The following is a 23748-nucleotide window of genomic DNA, read 5'->3' on the forward strand; positions in this document are numbered from 1 at the left end:
GTCACGGAGCTCTTCTTCCCTGATGTCTCGTGAAGTCCTTCACCATTCCTGTCTGAGAAGCTACAGACTTTTTGTTGTTCCTTTAATGGCAAACATGTGCGCCTCAGCTCTGTACTCAAGGTTGAACTTCCACCTACAGAATCTTAGTGAACATCCTAAAGGCGATTAAGTCCCACATACATTGTACCAACCGTGCACACACCTCAAGTGCAGTAGTGAAATAAGGCCAGTAGGAGAGCGCTACCTGAACTGAGGCATTGACGTATGATCGGCAACACCAACTGCCTCACAGTCTCCACCTGGCAACCACGATTACACAGTGGCATTATTGACTCATTCATGTCTAAGGCATGCTAGTTTCAGAAGTGTTAAGGTGTGAAATAAATGCTCATTTTTTGAACTTATGCAATCTGGCAATGTTCCACAAACTAAGCTTTATAAAGTGACCAGTGCCTTCATCACAAAAACAATAACAATCTCCTGTGCAAGCAGCACGGCTGAGCGAACATAGGTGTGGAGAACCGAGAAAGCACACTGCGAGGTCCCTGGAGAACTGCTGCAGAGGTTCAGCATTCAGGCTCTGGATCCAGATTACTGGATTTCAATCCTGTTACTAGCAGTGTGGCCTTGGGCCAGTCAATGTATTTCCTTATCTGTAAAATACACTCCTTTTTTTTTTTTCTTTCCATCTGAGTGAGTTAATATAAACTAGTATATGTACTTAGAAAGATGCTTGGTACATTTCACCTGCTTGATAAAGCAACTTCAAGCATCCTTTAATATTCAGAACATGGAATGTATGAAGGATGACAGTAGGAAAATTGGAAGTCATGAAAAATGATGGGAAGCCCCTCAAGGAGGTGAAGTGACTCAGAGGCTGCAGCAGTGGGCATGAGCATAGCAAGGACTGTGAGGATGGCCCAGGATCAGCCTGTAGTACTCAGCACCCCGCAAAGTGAGACCTGACCGACGACACCTACCGTCAGCACCGTGGTCGCTATTCAGACCAGCTTAAATCTAGCCCTAGCTCTCGTGCATATATCAGACAATGGAACTAAAGTCATTAAATTAAAAAAGAGATTATCAGAAATGAAGCTTGTCCGTGAGTTTCCCTGTGTGACTGGGAAGCTCCAAGCCGTGACATATGTGGCATTTGAGTGGTTGATACAGAAATTGAGCTGTATTGCTGCTGCTAATCAAAATGGTGTCCACTTGGATGTGTGGGCGATCTGGCTGCAACATCTGCCACCCCATTGATCGCCAGGGTTGGCTGGCTAGGCTGGTGTCCCCTTTCTCCCTCACCGCTCCATGTGCATCCCTCACGAAGCCGCATGCTCAGTTGAAGAGGAGGATCTTCCCCGATAGAAGGAGGACTGTCCTTCAGTCGAGGGTGGACAAGTAGCAGCGCTCCCCTGCTAGAACCTCCAAACAAGTCAAAATAATGTCCACTTGCTGTTAGCTTAAGTTCACTCTAGCAACAGGGGCAGATTCTAGATTGCTTTAAGACTACTGAAAACTCCTAACAACCACTATTGCTGAGACATTGTTCCTTATGTCTGCCTTATATTCTTTTCAGCTAATTCTGAATCTGTTTATTTCTTGTTGGGTCCTTATGAGATTGGAAGGCAATATGCAGTTCGGAAAGCCAGTGTGCCATTAGATGGCCTTTGTTGTTACTTTTCATGGACTCGATTCCAACTCACCGCCAAATAGCATGTCATTCATCATCCCTGTCTTTTTTTTTTAATTGTTTTATTGGAGGCTCGTACAACTCTTATCCCAATCCATACATACATCCATTGTGTCCAGCATAGTTATACATTTGTTGCCATCATCATTCTCAAAACATTTGCTTTCTGCTTGAGCCCTTGGTATCAGCTCCTCATTTTTCCCCTCCCGCCCCACTCCCCCTCCCTCATGCACCCTTGATAATTTATAAATGATTATTATTTTGTCATGTCTTACACTGTCAGATGTCTCCCTTCACCCACTTGTCTGTTGTCCGTCCCCAGGCCGCTCTAGGTCGGTTTGAACCACCAACCTTTCGCCTAGCTGGTCAGCTCTTATCTTTTCGAGCCCCCCAAACCCCTGCCCCACCTCTCACCATGGTCTTCTGGGCTAGTGTGATTTCAGGTCCAGACGTATATTCTTCACCAGCTGTGTTGGTGCTTTTGCTATGGCTATTTCATCATTCGAACCTGCAAAAGGTCAAAGGAGCTGTTTCGGAGAAGAGCACGCATAAACATGCAGTTTCTCTTTGTCTTCTTTTTAGAGCAGTTGAAGAGTTCATCAGCCTTGCCAGAATATGAAAGCTTCATGTTTTGTGCAAGTAAGAATACTGACCGGATTCATCTGTATACAAAGGCAAGCATCAAGCAGAGACTGCTTTGTGTGTTAGCAGAGATGTGTAGTTGTACTAACAATGACTAAGTATGAAAACTCGTTCTCAAATTCCTGTGTAAAACCTAAAGGCGATGAGAAACCACTCAGCATGGGGGTGAAGGGCACAGACGTACAGGTCAGGCTGTGTCGTTCGCCTCTCTCTGTTGCTCTCCACCTGTGTCAGCCGGGACACGTCACATGGTTGCTCTGCACGTCCCTCTCTTGCACTGTGAAATGTGGCGAAGCGGTGTTGCAAGGAAAAAGCCAGCTGCTCCATGTCATGTCCCACATAGAGCACAGGCCCAGCCACAGTAAGCTCTCACAAACCCATTCGTTCCTGTGTGGCATCAGGAGCAGCAACCCTTTCCCAAAGCCTCCCCAGGGTGAGTGAGCTGCAAAAAGCGGGACTCATGGCTCCCGCTCAGATTCCTGCCACTGCCAACAGTTTCATCTCAGACCCCTTAGCACCCTGAAAGAGTATAGAGGGTCCACAGCGTGCACTGGGTACTGACATTTACGTTTGAAATGAAAATGGAGACATGTTGAGATTCAATTATTAATTAATTTTGGACTGACAATGGAGTAACAGCAGTGAGGCCGTTATGTGTTTATGTAAATGACACATTTATGACCAAGAAATGACAGTTTTCAAACTGAAAAGTGGCATTGTTCATTTTAGCAATTGTCTTGTAAAGCCTTAATAGAAGACAGCTGGATTCTCGTGCCTGCTTCTGCATTCATTTGGTGATGATGCCACATGGCACGTCACCTTGGAAAGCTTCACTCAGCACTGGCGAGAGAACAGCAGTGAAAAGGCAAATAGCTTCTCACTACTATTGCACAACCTATTTTGACCTTGGAGCCTCTGAATGTGCCTTAGGGTTCCTATGAGAACCTGTGGCCATGGTAAACTAGTGTGAGTATTGGAGGGACAATTTGTTGATAGTACAAATACTCTGATTTGGTTAAAAACAGAAAGAAAACCAAACTCGTAGGGGCCCTAAAGTACAGAGGAGAACCCCCGCACCCAGGGGTTTCCAAGCTGTAAATCTTCCTGGAAGCACATGGCCCAGAGTCTCCCCAGAGCACCACCCATAGGTCCAATTTGCTGACCTTGTGGATAGCAGCTGAGTGCTTTAGCTGCTTTGATCCATCAGGGCACCTTTGGGTTGATCTAAAATACTGAAGTTCTAATTTTTATAAATGTAATAAAATGTTACCCAGCACCGCTTCAACGTGTGGGTCACTATTAAAGGTAACTTGTAAGTTGTATTAGTGCTGGCCAAATGGACTTTCTACTAAGCCACCTGTGCTTAGAGGCAGATAGTGTGTTATGCAGTATCATTAGGATGAGATGAGTAGGATCTGGAATACCAAAACCCCCAGGCAGCCTCCAGCACGGGGACCCAGAGAGAGAGAAACACCCAGGACCAAGTCAGGCCATGAACACTGCCCCTCCTCCAGGCATGTCCCTACCTCATCCCACCTTGTGGAGCACCTGAACACCATAAGACACGCCGAGGGGAGACAAGGTGCTCTTCTAGAGCCAGGCATAAGGGCAAAATACCTGAGCCCGGCCCTCAGCAGGCCTGGGAGGTTGAGAAGCCAAAAGGGAGGCTCCAGACAGCTCACCACAGTGAAAGCTTGCCTTCCCGGATCATCTGACTGTATTCCCCCACTTCCTTCAGACCTCCGGTGGAGGGTATCATTCAGCTAATGTGCTAAACACTAAAAATGGTAATACAGTTTTTCAAAACTACAGGAGAGTTTAAAAAGTTTTTCTTTTTTAACTTAGAAGAGCTGAAGTACAATCTAGCTGTGGAAATTTGAAAAACAACAATAAACTCCAATTCACTGGCTAAAAGAACACCATTAAAGGAAGGGCGTTTACCAGATGATTAGCATCCTGTATCAATAATAATAGCAATATCACTGAAAACCCTGTTCATTTCAGTCAGAACCCCTAGTCCAGTCTAACTCCGTGTTTAGGATATCAAGGACAAATCTAAATGTTTAACCAAATAGATATGAGAACTTTGTCTGGATCTCCCAAAGTGAAAGAATTAGCTTGTGGGTTCAACTATTGCTAAGCCATGTAGTTTTCATACGTTGTTGTTCTTCCTCCACAAGTACTTCCGCTTTGTGTTTAACCAGCCCCACTCCTGTACACAGTGCTCTTTACCGCTAAGCCTTGGGAAGGCTGCAGCTAGTAACTGGGCTAGATGGTACAGTCTCGGCAGCTGGCAGTCTGCTCATGGACTCACACTGCCCTCAGGAAGCAAATGTTTAAATCATTTCTCTAGAATTGCTTTTTTGTCTTCTCATTTCCATTGTCCCTTTAACAATGGACGGGTTAACAGTGGCAACCCATTGGAGAAGGGCGATGCCCTCCTTTGATACAATACTGGTATTTTCAATGACTGTAAAGAAATGTATCTGTGAATTTGAGAGTCATTGCACTACAGCTTTGAACCCTGGTGACGTTGTGGTTATGAGTTAAGCTGCTACCCACAAGGTCAGCAGTTCAAAACCACCAGCCAGCTCCAAAGGAGAAAGACAAGGCTTTCTACTCCCATAAAGAGTTACAATCTCAGAAATTCACCGAGCACTTCTACCTTGTCCTATAGGATTTCTATGAGTCAGACTTGACTCAATGGCAGTGAGTTGGTTTTTTGGTTCGATTTCCATAAAGATTTACAGCTTTGGAAATCTACAGGGGCAGTTCTTTCTACTCATTCCTATGGGATGGCTAAGAGTCAGACGCAACTCAATGGCAGTGAAGTGACTTTTTTGTTTTTTGAGTTTGCAACACAGTTCATTTGAAAGATACTCTTCTGTGTTGATTTGCAATTTACAGGTTTCATAGCTGTGATCTTAACTTAATTTCTAAATTAGAACAATGGAGAAGAATATGTGCAGCCTCCCAGGCTAAAAGCAGACTGTTTGTAGAGACCTACAGGCCGCCCAACACCACCACCATCACCTCCTTGTCTCAGAAAACCTTTCAGAGAAGATAATGGAGGTTCACCTTGGTTTAGAAGGAGCCGACTGTGTATCTTTTAGAAAACTGGGAATCTTATACTCTCTTAGTTTCCTCCTAACGTTGTAGCCAAAGTACCACAAACAGTTGGTTTGAAAGAACAAGTTTGTGGCCCCACCGTTCAGGATGCTGGAAGGTCGCCTTCAGGGCACCAGGGGTCTTTCTGCCCTCCCTGTCTCTTTCGGCATCTGGAGTCCCAGCATTGGTTCCTAGGCCATCTGTGTGTGGCATTATCTGCCCTAGGTTCTGCTTGCTTCCAACAATATATGAATTGCTTCTTTTTCTTTTTTTTTTTTTAAGACTGATTGGGTTCAGGGCACACCCTATGCTGGTGTGGCTTCATTAACATAATAAAGAAACCCCTATACCCAGCTGTGGAGTTAGGATTCCAATGCTTAACAGGGAAGAACCGGTGACACACGTGTCAATATTTCAATCCATAGCGTATGCAATAATGTAATTGTTTCCTTTTTAATTGCTGCAAGTACCCTACAGACAAAAATTGATTAATAATGTCTTCCTAATCTCCGATCAGGATGGAAAACAGATGAACTGCAATTTCATTCCTTTGGATATAAAATTAGACCTTTGGGAAGATTTGCCAGCAGACTTTCAATTGAAACAAAATCGCTCACTGGTAAGAAGACCACATGCATTTCTTTTACATAAAAATCTGTGTATTAATTTTAATGGTCATGTTGAGACTGATAAACGCAGAGCGCTTTGTGGCCTGTCGCCGAGTCAAGGCACTGGATGCATTTTATTCAATTCAGACAATGCCCATTAATTGCCCTGGTCTAAGAATAAATGTGAAATCTCTTTCTTTGGCAAAGGATCACACCTAGAATTGGTGTTTCTGCGTAGAGAATCATCCTCACATCATTTAATTTCTCATTCACAGGATTAGCAACTGCAATACTTGTCTCTCACATAAGTATATCATATCTTTTCAGGTTAAGCTCTAACAGACACACTGTGAGAGTGTTGGACATGAACTGGACAGGAACGACTCAGGTTCTGGTATAAAAGCAAAACAGTTTATTAAAGGGTGACAGAAAGGAGAAAAAAGAATCTGTGCAGGGACCAGCCACCTGAGTTTATAAAGAGAGTGACTGGCCCCAATCGCTTCCAAACTTGGGTTTTTTAGGGTGGGGTAAACAATGGGGGCTTTTCAGCTGTGTGAGCAAGTAAGCAAGAACAGAAGTAGACCTTGCAGTTAGCCTTGACATTTTAAAACTTTTTTTTCTTTGAGATAGATGTGGGGCCTTATCTTGCAGCTTTTATTTTCTGGCAAATGTTTGCTTGACCTTACCCTCAGGGGAATTTCCATAGCTTGACACAAAATGGAGACTGCTACAAGATGGTTCCACTCAGGCTAACTAGCACAAGAGCAGGGGTAATACCATGTTAGGTGAGTCTGCATTCATTGTCAGAGGCACCACGGGCTACTCCAGGCCACGTCCACACCAGGAAAGCCTTAATTCTGTCCCGCAGCCACTTCCCTTACATTGCTAAGAAGGGTCATCCTGCACAGGGCTTGGCCCCACGTGCAGAGTGACAATTAGACAAGAAAATTGTGACTGTGATTGTGTCCTCTGAGTGGAAGTGAATTCTGTGGGTCAGCTTCACCTGACTTAACGGGAGAGGTAGAAGTGAGCAGCTTAGCTATCTCTGCTGATAGCTTCTCCTGACTCGCAGCTCGTAGGAAATAGCCAGCTGGGTGCAGGTGACTGAAAGTGAAATAGGTGCAGTAGCCAGTCGCCATCAAGTCCATAATGAGTCGTGGTGCTCCCCCAGGGTCTCAGAGTAGTGCTGGGCTTCAAGAGTTTTCAATAGCTGCTTGTTTTGGGAGGTAGAGCACCAGGCCTTTCTTTGAAGACCCCGCTGACTGGCCTCCAACCTCACAGGAACAGCCAAGCATGCATTGCATTACCCAGGGTGCTACACAAGATACGTTGTGGTTAGTTGGCTTTGAATCAATTCCAGTGCATGGGAGCCCCAGGTATTGCCAAGTAGAGCTTCTTGGCTATAATTAATAGCCACTGCTTGTTTTTCCATTCAGTGTGTTATGATGACTTGCATGTTGCCATGATACTGGAAGCTGTGACACTAGTATTTCCAATACCAACAGGGTCACCATGGTGGTTAGGGTTTAGCTGGACTCCCAGACTAAGACTGAGGAAGAAGAAGGAAGCGGCAGTCCACTTCTGAAATAAGAGCCCCTTAAAACCTCATAGATAGCCGTGGGGCAGTGATACGGTGCCAGAAGATGAGCCCTGCGGTTGGAAGGACACAGTGGTACCACAGTGAGCTCAAAACATAGGTACAGTTGTGAGGAAGGCGCAGGACTGAGCAGTGTTTCATCGTGTTGTACATAGTAGTCTGTGTCAGAGTCAACTAGACAGCCCTTCACCACAGTTGCCATCCCCGGGCCTGTCTTCTACAATATTGCCGAGGGGGGTGGAAGGGGGGTTGGAGCGAGGGGTCATGCCACCAACGTGGAGGTTAGTGGTCTAGGGTGAGCCGCAGGTAAAGTGCTGGACTGCTAACCAGCAGGTCTGTGGTTCAAACGTACCAGGAGCTCTTCAGGAGATAAGACCTGGTGAAGATGAGCAAGGCCTCCAGGAGAGTTCTGCGGTGTTGACATTATAGAGTCACTGTGAGTCAGAATCGTCTCAGGGCAATGAGTTGTGGTTTACGGCCTGTTCCGTCAGAGACACCACTGCCATCTCGTCAGTTCCAACTCAAAGCGACTCCGTGTAGGCTTTCCAAGACTAGATCTGTACAGGAGCAAACAGCCTTGTCTCTCCTGCAGAGGGGCTGGCAGGTTGAAACTGCTGATCTTATGGTTAGCAGCCCAACACCTGACCCACAGGGCCCCTTAGAAGACAACCAACCCTTAAAAAAAAAAAACTAGGTTTATTTACGGCTATTCTCCTATAACAATTGAGTCAGTTTGAGTATATAGCAGGGCCTCAAAGCAGTTAGAACCGGTTTGGCATGGCCAATGAAGTTGAAATTGAAACAGACCCTAATGTTTAAAATTTAGTCAATGATTACCTGGATAGGAAACATTCCAGGTGGAAGCGCTGGAATGGCAGTTTCAGAAGCGGCATAAGCAGTCCTCTCAGGAGCCTGATGGAGGAAATTGGCCTGTTGCTGGGGCTTAAGAGACCCACACCCATTCAGAGCATGAGGTCTCTAGCTCTGCCAGCCAGGAGATTTGGTTGCTATGCACGGCGAATGGTGCTCATATATTCTAAGATAATTAAATATCTAACTGTACATGACCCATAGTTTTCCGTTCAGTCTGCTTAGGTTCACCACATTGGCCAAATCTGGGTTTCAAGTCATCACTCCTGAAGGAACCAGGAGGAACCAGTTCAAAACCCTGGTACACGCCATTCTCACTGTCAGCACCACAGTACCCACTTTCCCCAGCTTTGCCTGCACCACTGCACACAGCAAGACCACTTTTGGGTCCCATGAGCACATTATCACTGTAGGTCCTTATACTCATTAAAGGTATGTTAAACTAGTCTTTAGAGAGGCATTGGATTTATAGAGATCTCTTTAGAAGAGGGTATATAGGGCAGCAGTTCTCAACCTGTGTGTTGCAACCCCCTTTGGGGGGTTGAACAACCCTTTCACAGGGGTCGCCCGATTCAGAACAGTAGCAAAACTAGTTACAAAGTAGCAATGAAAATCATTTTATGGTTGAGTGGGGGGCGGGGTGGGGGGTGTCACAACACATGAGGGACTATACTAAAAGGTCGCAGCATTAGGAAGGTTGAGAACCACTGGTATAGAGCATTCACAACAAAGATCAGAAACTGTCAAAATCAAAGGAAACCTAAAAGGAGCTTTGGAGGCACTGTTGGGTAGGTGTTGGACTGCTCCCCAAAATATCAGGAGTTCAAACCCACTAGCCATTCTGCAGGAGAAGGAAGAGGGTATCTGCTCCAGGAAAGGTTTACAGCCTCAGAGAGCACATGTAGATGAGTCGGAAAAGATTCAATGGCAATTGGCTTGGTCTTTGTTTTTTAATTGGAAACTCGAGTCTATTTGGGGGGTAAAATAAAACCTCCCCCAAAATAGACTTTAGAGTTTCCAAATTAAAAACAAAACGCAACACTTCATTGTGCTCGTGAAGAACTTACACATGGATCAAGAGACAGTTGTGCACACAGACCAAGGGAATACTGCATACTGTAAAATCAATCAGGAAAGGTATGCATGAGGGCTGTATCTTCTCGCCACACTTGTTCAGACTGTAGGCCAAGCAAATCATCAGAGAAGCTGTATGACATGAAGAAGAATGTGACATCAAGATTGGAGGAAGGCTTATTAACAACCTGCAATTTGCAGATGACATACCTTGTTTGCTGAAGGTGAGGAAGAACTGAAACACTTGCTGATGAAGATCAAAGATTGTAGCCTTCAGTGTGGATTTACAGGTCAATGTAAGGAAGACCAAAATCCTCACAAATGGACCAACAGGTAACATCATGATAAATGAAGAAAATATTGAAGTTGTCGAAGATTTTTTCTTACTTGGACCCACAATCAATGTTCATGGAAGCAGTAGTCAGGAGATCAAATGATGTATTGCATTAGGTAAATCTGCACAAGATCTCTAGAGTAGTAAGGAGCAAGGGTGTTACTTTGAGGATTAAGGGGTGCCTGATCCAAGCCATGGTATTCTCCATTGCTTCATGTGCATGTGAAAGTTAGACATTGTTAAGGAAGACCATAGAAGAATTGATGTTTTTGAATTGTGGCGTTGGAGAAGAATTACTGAAAGCACCATGAACTTCTAAAAGGACACATCTGACTTGGAAGAAGCACAGCCAGAGTGCTCCTTAGAGGGCGACAAGGATGGCGAGATTTCAACTTAGCATACCTTGGACATCTTGTCAGGAGAGACCAGTTCCGTAGAGAAGGACTTCATATTTGGTAAAGTGAAAGGGCAGTTAAAAAGAGGAAGGCCCTCAACAAGATGGCTCGACACAGTGGCTGCGTCAACAGACTCGGGCACGGGAACAACTGTGAGGACGGAGCAGGACCAAAAGGTGTTTCGTTGTGTTGTGCCTAGGGCTTCTACGGGTCAGAACCAGCTCGATGGCGCCTCCCAACGACCATAAAACTTCCGTTTGCCGATGTTACCGATAGCCATAGCCTCAAAGATGCCTCTCCAGCTGCCAGCTCTTTTGTTACCTTATTTTTCTTCCAGATTTTGAGGTTTGTTCGAGAATGGAGTAGTCTAACTGCCATGAAGCAAAGGGTTATCAGGAAAAGTGGTCAGCTGTTCTGTAGCCCAATTCTTGCTTTCGAAGAGATCATAAAGCAACAAACCAAACAAAACAGTAACAAAAGGTATGAACTGTATTCCTGATTTTGTTTTCTTCTATTACTTCCTTGTGGTCTTTTCTCCAAGGGGTCTGAGGGATTTTATGTAATTACTAATGAAATTCTGTAAAGTTAAAAGAAAATCATGCATAAAATGATGGACTACTAGATCATGGCTACCTAATTAGATATATTTTAATGTGACCAGATCCATTGGAAAAGAGTCCTCTTGTCTGGTCTTGTTCATCATGAGCCTGCTCACCAGTAGAGAAGTTAGAGTCACGGTTTCATGCAGCTTGTGACCTGCCACTCCTGAGACCTCCATTCGCAGCAGGAAGACATTTCCAAGAAGAACATCTCTTGCCTCTCCACCCCATGTGTCCAGCACTTCCGTGGGATTAGTTTGGAGAGCCAAGAAGCAGAAAAGCTGCTTATGACTGAGTGCCCCACCTCCTGAAGTGGTAGACAGTAACTCTCATCACCCCCATGATTGGAAACGGAATGGAAAGAAGGGTGGAAGGTGAATTGGTGACTATCTGTGGTTGCTTTGCTTCTGTCATTACAGGTCCTGTTCTACTTTTGGAAGAGATCACGGAGAAACATAATTACTCTTCATCCTCTCATTCCAGAACTTTGCTATCTGTTCTCTAGCCTGTTTCGTGCATACACCAAAATCCATCTAATAGGATGTGGGATTGAGTGGCTGATTAAATGAATTATGGTATCTCCAGATAGGAAACGGCTTTAAAGAAAGATTCTTGGAAAAATTCCCCTGACTTTTAATTACTTTTTTCGGTGAACTTCATGAAGTCCTTTCACATTTGTATGAGTCTGTGATAAGTTGTTAAGGGTATAAGAATAATTGTAATAAAAAAGATGGACACGCAAATATATCTGATTGTCAGTATTGCTGTCAAGACTATCTAGAAATGTACCCTGTCAAAGGTTTCCTATGGGGCAGTGACTGGTCCTTAGCCAGGGGCGCCTTGTCCCGAGAGTGCTACTATCTGGAGACATTTTTGATTGTCAAGGCTGGAGAATGCCCCTGGGAGGCATGCTTATAAAAAACAGACATTGAACAGGAATGCCTCTCACCACACTGATTGGTTTTCAGTTGTCACGTAGTGAGTGCCACTATTGAGAAATCCTCTCGGTTTCAGAATAGAGAATTGTGGGAGTGGTAAGGATTTTTACTTTATTCCAGAATCACACTCATAGCCCAAAAGGGCATTCCTTAGTTCCTGGTGTTCTTCTTAACTCTAAAACAATTGGGTTAGGGCATGCCCAGCAATGACATCACCTTATTAGCATAACAAAAGAACTGTATCACCTCTATGGCAGCGAGTTATATGAAAGGTAAATCAAAATCACAATTAGTTACCACTTCACACATGCTCCAAAACCAAACTCACCGCCATGGAGTCGGTTCTGGCTCCTTGTGAACCTGTGCACAACTGAAAGAAATACTGCAGGGCCCAGCACCATTCTCACAGGCATCCCTAGGCCAGCGCGCATCGGTGCAGTCACTGTGTCCATCCATCTCGTTAAGGCTCGTCCTGTTTTTTCCCGCCCTCCCACTTTACCAAGCATGATGTCATTCTCCAGGAACTGGTCTCTTCTGACAATATGGCCAAAGTATGTAAGGTGAAGTTTTGGCATCCTTGCCATTAACCAGCCCTCTGGCTGTACTTCTTCCAATACAGATTGATTTGTGCTTTCAGCAGCCTGTATTCTTCTCCAGCACCACAATGCAAATGCATCATTTCTTCCTTGTTCTCCCTTAGTCAGTCTCCAACTTTCACATGCATATGAAGCAATGGAGAAGACTCGCACCTTAGTCCTCAAGGTAACATCATTGCATTTCAGTACCATGTAGGACATAGTGGAACTCCCTGTCTTCCCCGCGGTTTTATGGGAGCAGAAAGCCTTCTCTTTCCCTTGGCCACAGCCAATCATTGTAGCATGTCAGCAACCTAGAGCTCAGTTTCCTGTCAGTGGTCTGGACCTCATTCCATGCACCTCTGTCCTTATAAAAACTGGCATTTTCTACTACCATCCTAATCTAGGAATCAGTTTGGCAGACAACATTCCCCCCCCCCTTTTTTTTTTTTACCCAAACTAGGATTTTTACCATCATCCTTGTGAAGGTTGGTATACTTACCTAAACTTCCTAGCAAGTCTCCATGGGAAAGTAATATGTTAGAAAATAGCAACAAGTTTTGAAAACTCATCCACTGCTGCTTTGGGACAAGTTGATCTGTTCCTTGTGGTTTGCGAAAGTTTGTGTTTAAACTAGAGGTGTTCCTACCGCTAGTAGGAAACAAGAGTTTATTTTTAGTTCGTGAATCTCTGAGTAGATATCTCAGCACCTTTTAAAGTTACTGAATTAGGTTTCTAAGCTTTTAAACAGTGAATCATACCTGAGGCAAGGCTTAATAGCTTATTCTCCCTTAAAGCTGAGTTACTTTTGAATTCATTTAAATCCCAGAAATACTTGAGGGAAGTGTTTTTGTCAAGGGAACAGAATAGTTGAAATGGGGGAAGTTTAAAATGAAAAAGTGCAAGTTAAGGAACTTTCAAGCAATTCACTGTGATTTAAGTTCTTTTTGTTTAAAGGACGATACATAAGAGAAAATGCAAACATATGACAACATCTCTACCATCTTAACAGCACAAATCAAAAGCTACCTCGAGATGCCTATCACTACTAGGAACAAGTTTCACTAAATGAAATATCATGTGCGAGTGAAAGTGTGAGAGTACATTCATCTCCAGTGCTCAACCGCGAAGGAGAGTATTTGGTCTAAATCTGTCCAAGTGTAAAGCGCCTGTGACTTAAAAATACGAAACAGAACTTTCTATGGTGGATTGGGTGAGGGTTTACGTTCTCCATTCAATAGCTCATTCTCATTTTGTTTCATCTCCTCCATTGCAGTCCCCGCAGCCTATCCCGTCCTACCCTGACGTTTCTCGTTTCCATTCCCCACTGCTTTCCAAACTCTTCTAAACTTTGTCCTTGGGTTGTTGCTGCGCTTTTGATCTCAGTGGTTGGCTATTCTCAGTTGTGCCTATTTCACCAGGGTTCTTGTTTCCCCATTTAGACTAGTCTGTTGGTTTTTGTTCGTTTGTTTCCCACAACGATGAAGGTTTCTGAGGGAAGTTAATAGGTTACAAGTCAGGATCAGTTTACAATAAAAACACAGCACATTGGTCCACAGCAATAGCAACATCTCAGCCAACGGCCAAGCCTCTCTCTTGCCCTCTCAGCCATATGGCCCCTTGACCTCTGCCTCTGTGGACCAGGAAGCTTGCCTGGTGCTTTGCCACACAGTCCCATAGGGTCAGCGCTACCCCTCTATTCTGTCTCATGGTTTCCTTGCTCAACCTCCTAGTCTTGAACTGACTCCTGCTTTGCCCCATAGTCTCCTTGCTATACTTTCTGCTTCCTCTGATCTTGACCCTAGACTAGTCTATTATTTGGCTGAAAATTGAGCCTTGGGGTGAGTCCCTTTCCAGATCTGAAAGGCTATAGGTTCAGGTTTCCACCAGTCTCAATACAATCAGTAAGCCTGGTCCTTGTTACAGTTTTGCCCCATATTTTCCATGTGTCTTAGATTTCCATCTCTCTTCTTTACCTCTGAACAGGGGCAGACCAAGAGGTGCACCTTAGACTGCCGCTCATGGGCTTTTAAGACCACTGTCAAGACTCACCACAGTGAGATGTAGAGCACTGTTTCTGTAGACGATGGTAGAATAAATGGTCTATTGATACTCTGTTCCTGAGCCCCCAGGCCCAGCCCTTCATTCCCTTCAAGTATTTGGTATATCTTGGACCTTTTCTTAACTTTGTCACCGGTATGCCCTACCACATTCATGGAGATATTTTCAGCAAAGGTAAATACCAATGAAAAAATAGACTCTGTCCAACCTATATCCACATACTCATCCGTTCAGCCTGTATGACTATCCATGCAGCTACTCTTGCTCACCCTTGAACTCCTCCCAGCCCTTCCCTACCTGGGTAGGTCTCCAAGGCTGTCACTGTTGATGGAAGTGAAAACTTCCACTTTCTCCCTCAGGGGAGCTGGGGGTTTTGATAGCCCAACGTATAACCCATCCTCCCACCCAAGCCTTCCTCTAGTATTGAATAGGAGTGATATGAAGGATATCTTGGTTTGGACCTAGTTCACAAGGGAAATATTTTTTAAACGTTTTATTAGGTGCTCATACAACTCTTATCACAATCCATACATACATCAATTGTGTAAACCACATCTGTACATTCTTTGCCCTCATCATTTTCAAAGCATTTGCTCTCCACATAAACCCTTTGCATCGGGTCCCCTTTTTTCCCCCTCCCTCCCTGCTCCCTCGTGAGCCCTTGATACTTTATAAATTATTATTTTGTCATATCTTGCCCTGTCTGACGTCTCCCTTCTCTCCCTTTTCTGTTGTCCGTCCCCCAGGGAGGAGGTCACATGTAGATCCTGTAATCGGTTCCCTCTTTCCAACCCCCTCTCTACCCTCCCAGTATCGCCACTCACACCCCTGGTCCTGAAGGTATCATCTGCCCTGGATTCCCTGTGCCTCCAGCTCCTATGTGCACCAGTGTACATCCTCTGCTCTATACAGGCTTACAAGGTAGAATTCGGATCATGATGGGGTGGGGGAAGCATTTAGGAACTAGAGGAAAGCTGTATTCTTCATCAGTGCTACATCGCACCCTGACTGAGTCATCTCCTCCCCTAGACCCCTCTGCAAGGGGATCTCCAGTGGCCGACAAATGGGCTTTGAGTCTCACCTCTGCACTTCCCCCTTCATTCACTATGGTAAGATTTTTTTGTTCTGATGATGCCTTATACCTGATCCCTTCGAAACCTCGTGATCACACAGACTGGTGTGCTTATTCCATGTGGGCTTTGTTGCTTCTGAGCTAGATGACCACTTGTTTACCTTCAAGCCTTTAAGACCCCAGACACTATCTCATTTGATAGCCGGACACCATCAGCTTTCTTCGCCACATTTGCTTATGCACCCGTTTGTCCCCAGCAATCATATCATAGAGGTGTGCAGCCAATGATGTGATTTTTTTGTTCTTTGATGCCTGATAACTGATCCCTTCAGAACCACATGATCACACAGGTTGGTGTGTTCTTCCATGTGGGCTTTGTTGCTTCTGAGCTAGATGGCCGCTTGTTTATCTTTAAGCCTTTAAGACCCCAGTCACTATCTCTTTTGATAGCCGGGCACCATCAGCTTTCTTCACCACATTTGCTTGTTCACCCGCTTTGGCTTTAGCTGTTGTGTCTGGAGGGTGACCATCACAGATTGCCAATTTAACAGAAGAAAGTATTCCTGCATTGAGGGAGTACTTGAGTAGAGGCCCAAGGTCCTTCCACCACCTTAATACTAAATGTATAAACATAGGCACATAGATCTATTTCTCTATCCTCATATATATATTTGCATATGTACATTTCTTTGTCTAGACCTCTATAAATGCCCTTTGCCTCGTAGCTCTTTCCTCTATTTCCCTTGACTTTCCTCCTGTCCCACTGTCATGCTCTGTCCCCACCTGGGTTTCAGCTATACCTCTTCATTATATTACCCTACCAGGCCTGCCACACCCACCTCACCACCAATTTGGACCACTTGTTGTTCCCTTGTCCCTGGGTTTGTTAATACCACTTCCTTATCTCACACCTCCCCCTATCCCATTTCCCCCCAGAACTGTCGGCCCCGTTGTTTTTCCTCCAGATAGTTCATCCAGCCTCTTATTTAGACAGACCTGCGGAGATAATAACATGCACAAAAACAAGACAATAGCAAAACCATGCAACAATATACAACAAAACAACAACGACAAACCACTTACAAAAAACAAAACAACAAGAAAGAAAAGCTTGTAGTTAGTTCAAGGATCATATGTTGACCTTTAGGAGTGTTTTCCAGTCCAGTCTGTTGGGGCACCATGTCCTGGCCGCCGAGTCCACTTTCAGCATTCCCTGGGGACCTTGCCACTCCATTCCCTTGCTGTTCCGCTGCATTCCCCCAGTGCTTTGCCTCGGTGTGGTGGGATCAGGTCAGGCGCAATTCCCACACTGTGCCTCCGGTGCTTTACCCTGGAGGACCATGGGCCAGTGAGGGGCGTCATGTCTCATAGTGGGGCTGGCCATGTGGTCCTCTGTGGACTGGCTGCTCTAATTGGGGTTATCGTCCTCAGGGCCTGGTGGGCCAGGATGTGCTCCATTCTCTCCTCCTCCACAAGGGAAATATTTTAAGCTTCTCTCCATTGAGGGTAATCATGGAAGTTTGTTTTGTATATATTGCCCTTTATTATATCAAGGAATGTATATTTTAATTTTGTTGAATGCATTTTATCAGGATGGCTGTTAGATTTTGTCAAATACCTTTCTGCATCAATTGATAGCCTGTGATATTCTCCTTTGTTTTATATATGTAGTAGATTACATTACTTGTTTTTCTGATGTTGAGCAATCCTTGCATACCTGGCCTGAATCCCACTTAATCCTGATTTTCTTTTTTAATTGGCTAGGATTTTGTTGAGAATTTTGCATATTGGTCTATAATCTTCTTCTTAGTGATGTCTCTGACTGGGTTTGGTATCAGGATTATGCTTGCTCCATAAACTGAATGGAAGAATATTTTATCCCTTTCTCTGCTCTGGAATATTTGGGGTGGAATTAGTTTCTGCTCTTCTCTGCCTGTTTGCTATGATTTACCACGGAGGCCATCTGATCCCAGGCCTTTCTGTGTGAGGAGTTTAATGGCCTGACCAATTTCTTCTTTTGTTAATTTCCCTTGCTTCTGTTGTGACAGCACCTATTTAATTTCTTCCTTGTGTTATTTGCTTGTCTCTTTCTTTTTGATTTTATTAATCCTCTCAAAGAACCAACTTTATAGTCTGGATTCTTTCTGTTGTTTTTCTGTTTCATTTATTTCTACTCCAATTTTTTTTCCTTTCAGATGATTTTAGTCTTTTTTTTTATTTTAACAATTTATTAGGGGCTCATACAATTCTTATCACAGTTCATACATATACATACATCAATTGTATAAAGCACATCTGTACGGTCTTTGCCCTAATCATTATTTTCTCCTCTTTTCTTTTTTTACATTTTATTAGGGACCCATACAACTCTTATCACCATCTATACATATACATACATCAATTGTATAAAGCACATCCATACATTCCCTGCCCCAATCATTCTCAAAGCATTTGCTCTCCACTTAAGCCCCTTGCATCAGGTCCTCTTTTTTTTTTTCCCCTGCCTCCCCTTTCCCCACTCCCTCATGTGCCCTTGGTAATTTATACATCGTTATTTTGTCATATCTTGCCCTATCCGGAGTCTCCCTTCCCCCCTTCTCTGCTGTCCCTCTCCCAGGGAAGAGGTCACATGTGGATCCTTGTAATCAGTTCCCCCTTTCCAGCCCACTCACCCTCCACTCTCCCAGCATCGTCCCTCACACCCTTGGTCCTGAAGGTATCATCCACCCTGGATTCCCTGTACCTCCCTGGATTCCCTGGATTCCCAGCCCTCATATGTACCAGTGTACAGCCTCTGTCCTATCCAGGCCTGCAAGGTAGAATTCGGATCATGGTAGTTGGGGGGAGGAAGCATCCAGGATCTGGGGGAAAGCTGTGTTCTTCATCGGTACTACCTTGTACCCTAATTAACCCATCTCCTCTCCTAAACGCCTCTATGAGGGGATCTCCATTGGCCGACACTTGGGCCTTGGGTCTCCACTCTGCACTTCCCCCTTCATTTAATATGGTATATATATACATATACACATATATACACACACTTATATTGTTGTTGTTTTTTTTTTTTTTTGCATGATGCCTTATACCTGGTCCCTTAGGCACCTCGTAATCGCACTGGCTGGTGTGCTTCTTCCATGTGGGCTTATTTGCTTCTGAGCTAGATGGCCGCTTGTTCACCTTCAAGCCTTTAAGACCCCAGACACTATCTCTTTTGATAGTCGGGCACCATCAGCTTTCTTCACCACATTTGCTTATGCACCCATTTGTCTTCAGCGATCCTATCATGGAGGTGTGCAGTCAATGATATGATTTTTTGTTCTTTGATACCTGGTAACTGATCCCTTTGGGACCACTCGATCACACAGGCTGGTGTGTTCTTCCATGTGGACTTTGTTGCTTCTGAGCTAGATGGCCGCTTGTTTATCTTCAAGCCTTTAAGACCCCAGTCACTATCTCTTTTGATAGCCGGGCACCATCAGCATTCTTCACCACATTTACTTGTTCACCACTTTGGCTCCAGCCGTTGTGTCAGGAGAGTGAGCATCATCGAGTTCCAATTTAATAAAAGAAGGTATTCATGCATTGAGGGAGTGTTTGAGTAGAGGCCCAAGGTCCTTCCGCCACCTTAATACTTGACCTATAAATATAGACACATAGATCTATTTCCCCATCCTACTATATATATTTGCATGTACATGTCTTTGTCTAGACCTCTGTAAATGCCCTTTGACTCCTAGCTCTTTCCTCCATCTCCCTTGACTTTCCTCCTGCCCTACTACCATGCTTCATCGCCACCTGGGCTAGAGTATACCTCTTCTCTAAGCAACCTTACCCTTGATCATTTCCCACCATGCCTGCCACTCCCCCTTCTCTACCATTTGGGGTCCCATGTTTTTCCCTTGTCCCTGGGTTTGTTAACACCACTTCCTTACCCCCCTCCTACCCCCCCACCCCAAGTCCCCCCGGAACTGTCGGTCCCGTTGTTTTTCCTCCAGATACTTCATCCAGCCTGTCCTATTCAGACAGACCTGTGGAGTCACTAACATGCACGAAAACTAGACAGAGGAAAACAAAGCAACAGTATACAACCAGACAACAAAACAACAAAAACAAACCACTGACAAAGAACAGAACAAAACAGTTCACAAGAGAAAAGCTTGTAGTTAGTTCAGGGATCGTTTGCTGGCCCTTAGGAGCGTTTTCCAGTCCAGTCTGTTGGGGCACCACGCCCTGGCCCCAAAGTCCACTTTCAGCATTCCCTGGGGACCTTGCCACTCCATTCCCTTGCTGTTCCGCTGCACTCCCCCAGTGATTTGCCTCGGTGTGGTGGGATCAGGTCAGGTGCAATTCCCACACTGTGTCTCCGGTGCTGTCCCCTGTATCGCCCTTGATTTTAGTCTTATGTTGCTGTTTATTTCTAGCCGATGGAGATGTTGGGTTAAGGTATTAATTTTGATTCTTTATTCTCTTTGATAGGAAAGCACTTATTTTGGCATAACAGTTCTGCTTTCAGGAGTTTATTTACACATGCTTAATGTGTACAAAATGTACATATGTAAATATATTTATTGCAGTAATTTTTATAATATCAAGACTGAAAGCAGTGTAAATGCATATTAATCAGAGGTTTGTTTGTTATATCATATGCAGCAATAGAATCGGCCAACTCCATAAAGATATGTATTGCTTAACATCCGTTTGGCAACATCCAACCACATATAATAGCAGTGATTTTATATAGTGTTTTATGCATTGGACTGCTAACTACAAGGTCAGCAATTCAAAACTACAAGCCGTTCTGTGGTCAAAGGAAGAGACTTTCTAATCCTAAAAAGATTTACTGTTTCAGAAACCCACAGAGGTAGTTATACATTGTCCTGTAGGTTATACCCTGCCCTGTCACTATGAGTCAGAATCAGTTTGATGACAGTGAGCTTGGTTTGGGTTTGATACGCTTTCTGGTGGTGGTGGTGGTGGTGGTAGTTTCAAGGAGAAAACAGCTATCCTGTATCTATTATTTGCCCTATGCATTTTAAAGATTCTCCCCCCAAACCAGGTTCTTATAGCCCTGGGCCATCAGGTGAGACAGGTGACCTGGCTCTGGGCATAGGCTCTCTGGCTTTGCAGGCCAGGTGGGCAGGCTCGGCGGTGGGGGCTGTGGGGCCAGTATTGGGCGAGCTCCACTCCCTCCCTGCTCATTTCCTCTCACCACACTCTGCTACTGCCCCTTACTCCCGCCTCTGCCAGCAGCTGTGGAACAGGACCACGGGAAAACAGTTGTGCTTGGATTTTCATGTTGTTGCCCATCTACCACCTAAAAGGACTCAAAAATATGAAGCAGATTTGCCTTTAAGCTAATAGGAGAAAAAAATATCTGCAGTAGGTGTAAACTGCTAGAGAAACTGGGCCATGTTAATTATAAGGAATTAATTGGGCAATTGCATTTCACCTACTTAAATTCCCTCGGCACCTTTAATTGGAGTAACTTTTCTCTATACTTCCAGCCCCTAAACTGCTGTGTGATGATGATAGTGTTGTCTAATCCGGTTCTAAATCCCACCTCAAGAGTAGCTTTATTTCAGTGGAAGATTCCATAAACCTTGAATGGCCTAGTAGTAATGGGAACAGCAGGCGATTATAGAAGATGTCATTGAACCTGATTAACGAAAGAGACAATCGCTTTACCTGGATGCACCGAGAGCACCATTATAAGTGGTTTAGGTGATTCAGAGAAGTCTTGAAGAAAGCCAAGAAGGAGAGAACACAGTCAGAGATGTTCCACAAGCTCAGAAGCTGTGTACTTAGCCCTGTCAGTTGGGATGGTCTTTTATTATTTCTTATGCCCACTCCTATTTCTCTTTAAATGAAAACGGTCCCAAGGAATATTAGATGACTCTTGGGTTTCTTAGAAAAATGCATCAAAGAACAAAAACTCATTTCATTGTGAATGGGGGGCGGTTGCAGATTGGGGATCCAAGACCCACCTATAGGTAACTGGACATCCCCTTACAGAAGGGTCACGGGAGGAAACAAGCCAGTCAGGGTGCAATGTAGCAACAGTGAAACATACAATTTTCCTCTAGTTCCTAAATGCTTCCTCCCCCCCCCCCCACTATCATGATCCCAATTCTAACTTAAAAATCTGGCTAGGCCAGAGGATGTACACTGGTACAGAAAGGAACTGGACACACAGGGAATCCAGGACAGATGGTCCCTTCAGGACCAGTGGTGAGAGTGGTGATACTGGGAGGGTGGAGGGAAGGTGGACTGGAAAGGGGGCACCGATTGCAAGGATCTACATATAACCTCCTCCCTGGGGGATGGACAACAGAAAAGTGGGTGAAGGGAGACATCGGACAGTGCAAGATAGGACAAAATAATAATAATTTATAAATTATCAAGGGTGCATGAGGGAGGGGGAAATTGAGCTGATACCAAGGGCTCAAACAGAAAGCAAATATTTTGAGAGTGATCATGGCAACAAATGTACAAATGTGTGAAACGAGTTGTACGAGTCCCCAATAAAATTATTTTTTTTAAAGAAAAAGAAAAATACATCCTAGAAAAAACAGTTTAGAAACACCACCACCCCCATTTCTCTTCAAAAGAAAGAACCTACAGGTTTTCCACATAATGGAGATAAAGCTAAAGGGAGACGATTCCATTTCTTCTCTTTAGTCTTAGCACAATGAATAGAACTTGTATCTTGCTCTTCTGTTTTTGTTTTTCCCCCAAGGAGAAGCATGAACCTGAAAAATAGAAACTGTTGTGAAAGAGAGAACATCAATTTAATGTGTAATTGTTTCAGATACATAACCAAAGAAGATGTTGCTGTAGCCTCTTTGGAGATGGTGAAGAAAGATGGGGGCCATGTCCGTCTGATCACAAAGGAATCTATGGACCCTTCTGCAAAGTAAGCATCTGCACCGCCAGGACAGAGTAGTACTGAGACCACAGCTTTGTATTTCTCTGTGGGCTCCATTTTGTAATGACACCTGCCTTTGTATGGCTACTGCAGGGACTTCAAGGAACTTTCACAATATAGTAACCCATTTTTAAGTTGACTTTGGTCAACTCAGCGCTTACCTGCAAAAGGCACACAGCAAGTCTCCTGTGGCAGTTCTCAACAACACTTGGCTTCTTTACCCTGTCACTTTGTAGAGGAGACGATTCTGTTTCCTGTAGGCCAGCAGAGGCTGCAGTAGAACACCACGGAAGCCGTGGTAATGGCCCGTCTCCCCTAACAAGGACAGGGTGTGTAGCACACTGTGCCCAGAGAGCGCGATAGCCCCTAACCTTTGTCTAGAGTCTTCCATTAGCCATAATGGCCATTCCGTAAGTTCTCATCTCCAGAGTCTGGCTGCTTCCTTAAAGGCATCTAAATTCTCAAGCGCGGCAAATTGCATCCCACTCTTGATTTGAAACAGAATGTAAAATCCTGACTATATGTCATTACCATACAGAATCACAAATTTGTGGGGCACTATATTTACCAGTTATTTATCTCTATAGAGATTTTGACGGCATTTATACAAAGCAATGGCGGTTTATTTACACTAAAATCATCATTAAATTAGTTACAATGCAATGTTTTTCCAGTTACAGTGGAGATGGTGCCTGTGTCCCGCTTCGGAATCCCTGCACAGCTCCAGCCAATCTTACTGTGAAAGCGCTTACCTCCAAAGGCTATTTGCAAGCTGTGAATAATGAAGGGAATCCACTTTGCATTAGCTGTCAGCAGCCCACTTACCAACCTAAGCCAGAGCGTCAAGGGAATGCCTGGGATTCACGGTTCTGCTCTCTGACATGTCAGGAGGAGTTTTGGATTCGATCTGACAATGGTTACCTTCGAGCCAAGGTGTTTGAAACTGAACACGGTGTGTGTCAGTTATGTCATTTGAATGCACATGAACTCTTTTTACGTTTGAGAGATGCCCCTAAAGGTGAGAAGAAGAATCTTCTGGATAGTACCTGGACCTCAAAGCTCCCACTAGAACAGGTAAGTCGTAGTGTCATCATATGCTAGAAGGTGATATTGTTCTGAGAGATTAATATTGACACACTAGTTTCCTTTCTAACTTTTTCAATAGAATTTACAAATCAATATACAAAGTGGAGAGAATAATGAACCCATGATACACCTAGCATCAAATTATCAAATTTGTTTGCCTTTCGTAATTCATCT

The 23748-nt window shown here is 44.3% G+C and overlaps 1 protein-coding gene across 4 annotated transcripts in view; it reads left to right on the top strand.

Annotated features, from left to right (window-relative positions):
- ZRANB3 (zinc finger RANBP2-type containing 3) overlaps positions 1 to 23748 on the top strand; it is a 246177-nt gene that overhangs the window by 213512 nt on the left and 8917 nt on the right. For 3 of the 4 annotated variants that reach the window (XM_075530071.1, XM_075530070.1, XM_075530072.1), the window contains 5 exons: positions 2273 to 2364; positions 5958 to 6059; positions 10656 to 10798; positions 22372 to 22476; positions 23163 to 23562. In XM_075530071.1, coding sequence (XP_075386186.1) covers positions 2273 to 2364; positions 5958 to 6059; positions 10656 to 10798; positions 22372 to 22476; positions 23163 to 23562 — 842 coding nt within the window. Of the gene's footprint in view, positions 1 to 2272; positions 2365 to 5957; positions 6060 to 10655; positions 10799 to 11336; positions 11595 to 22371; positions 22477 to 23162; positions 23563 to 23748 lie in introns of those variants that run through there. The other variant, XM_075530073.1, reaches the window with a different exon arrangement.

The sequence above is a fragment of the Tenrec ecaudatus genome, chromosome 13 (assembly GCF_050624435.1).
Source record: "Tenrec ecaudatus isolate mTenEca1 chromosome 13, mTenEca1.hap1, whole genome shotgun sequence".
Lineage (NCBI taxonomy): Eukaryota > Metazoa > Chordata > Mammalia > Afrosoricida > Tenrecidae > Tenrec > Tenrec ecaudatus.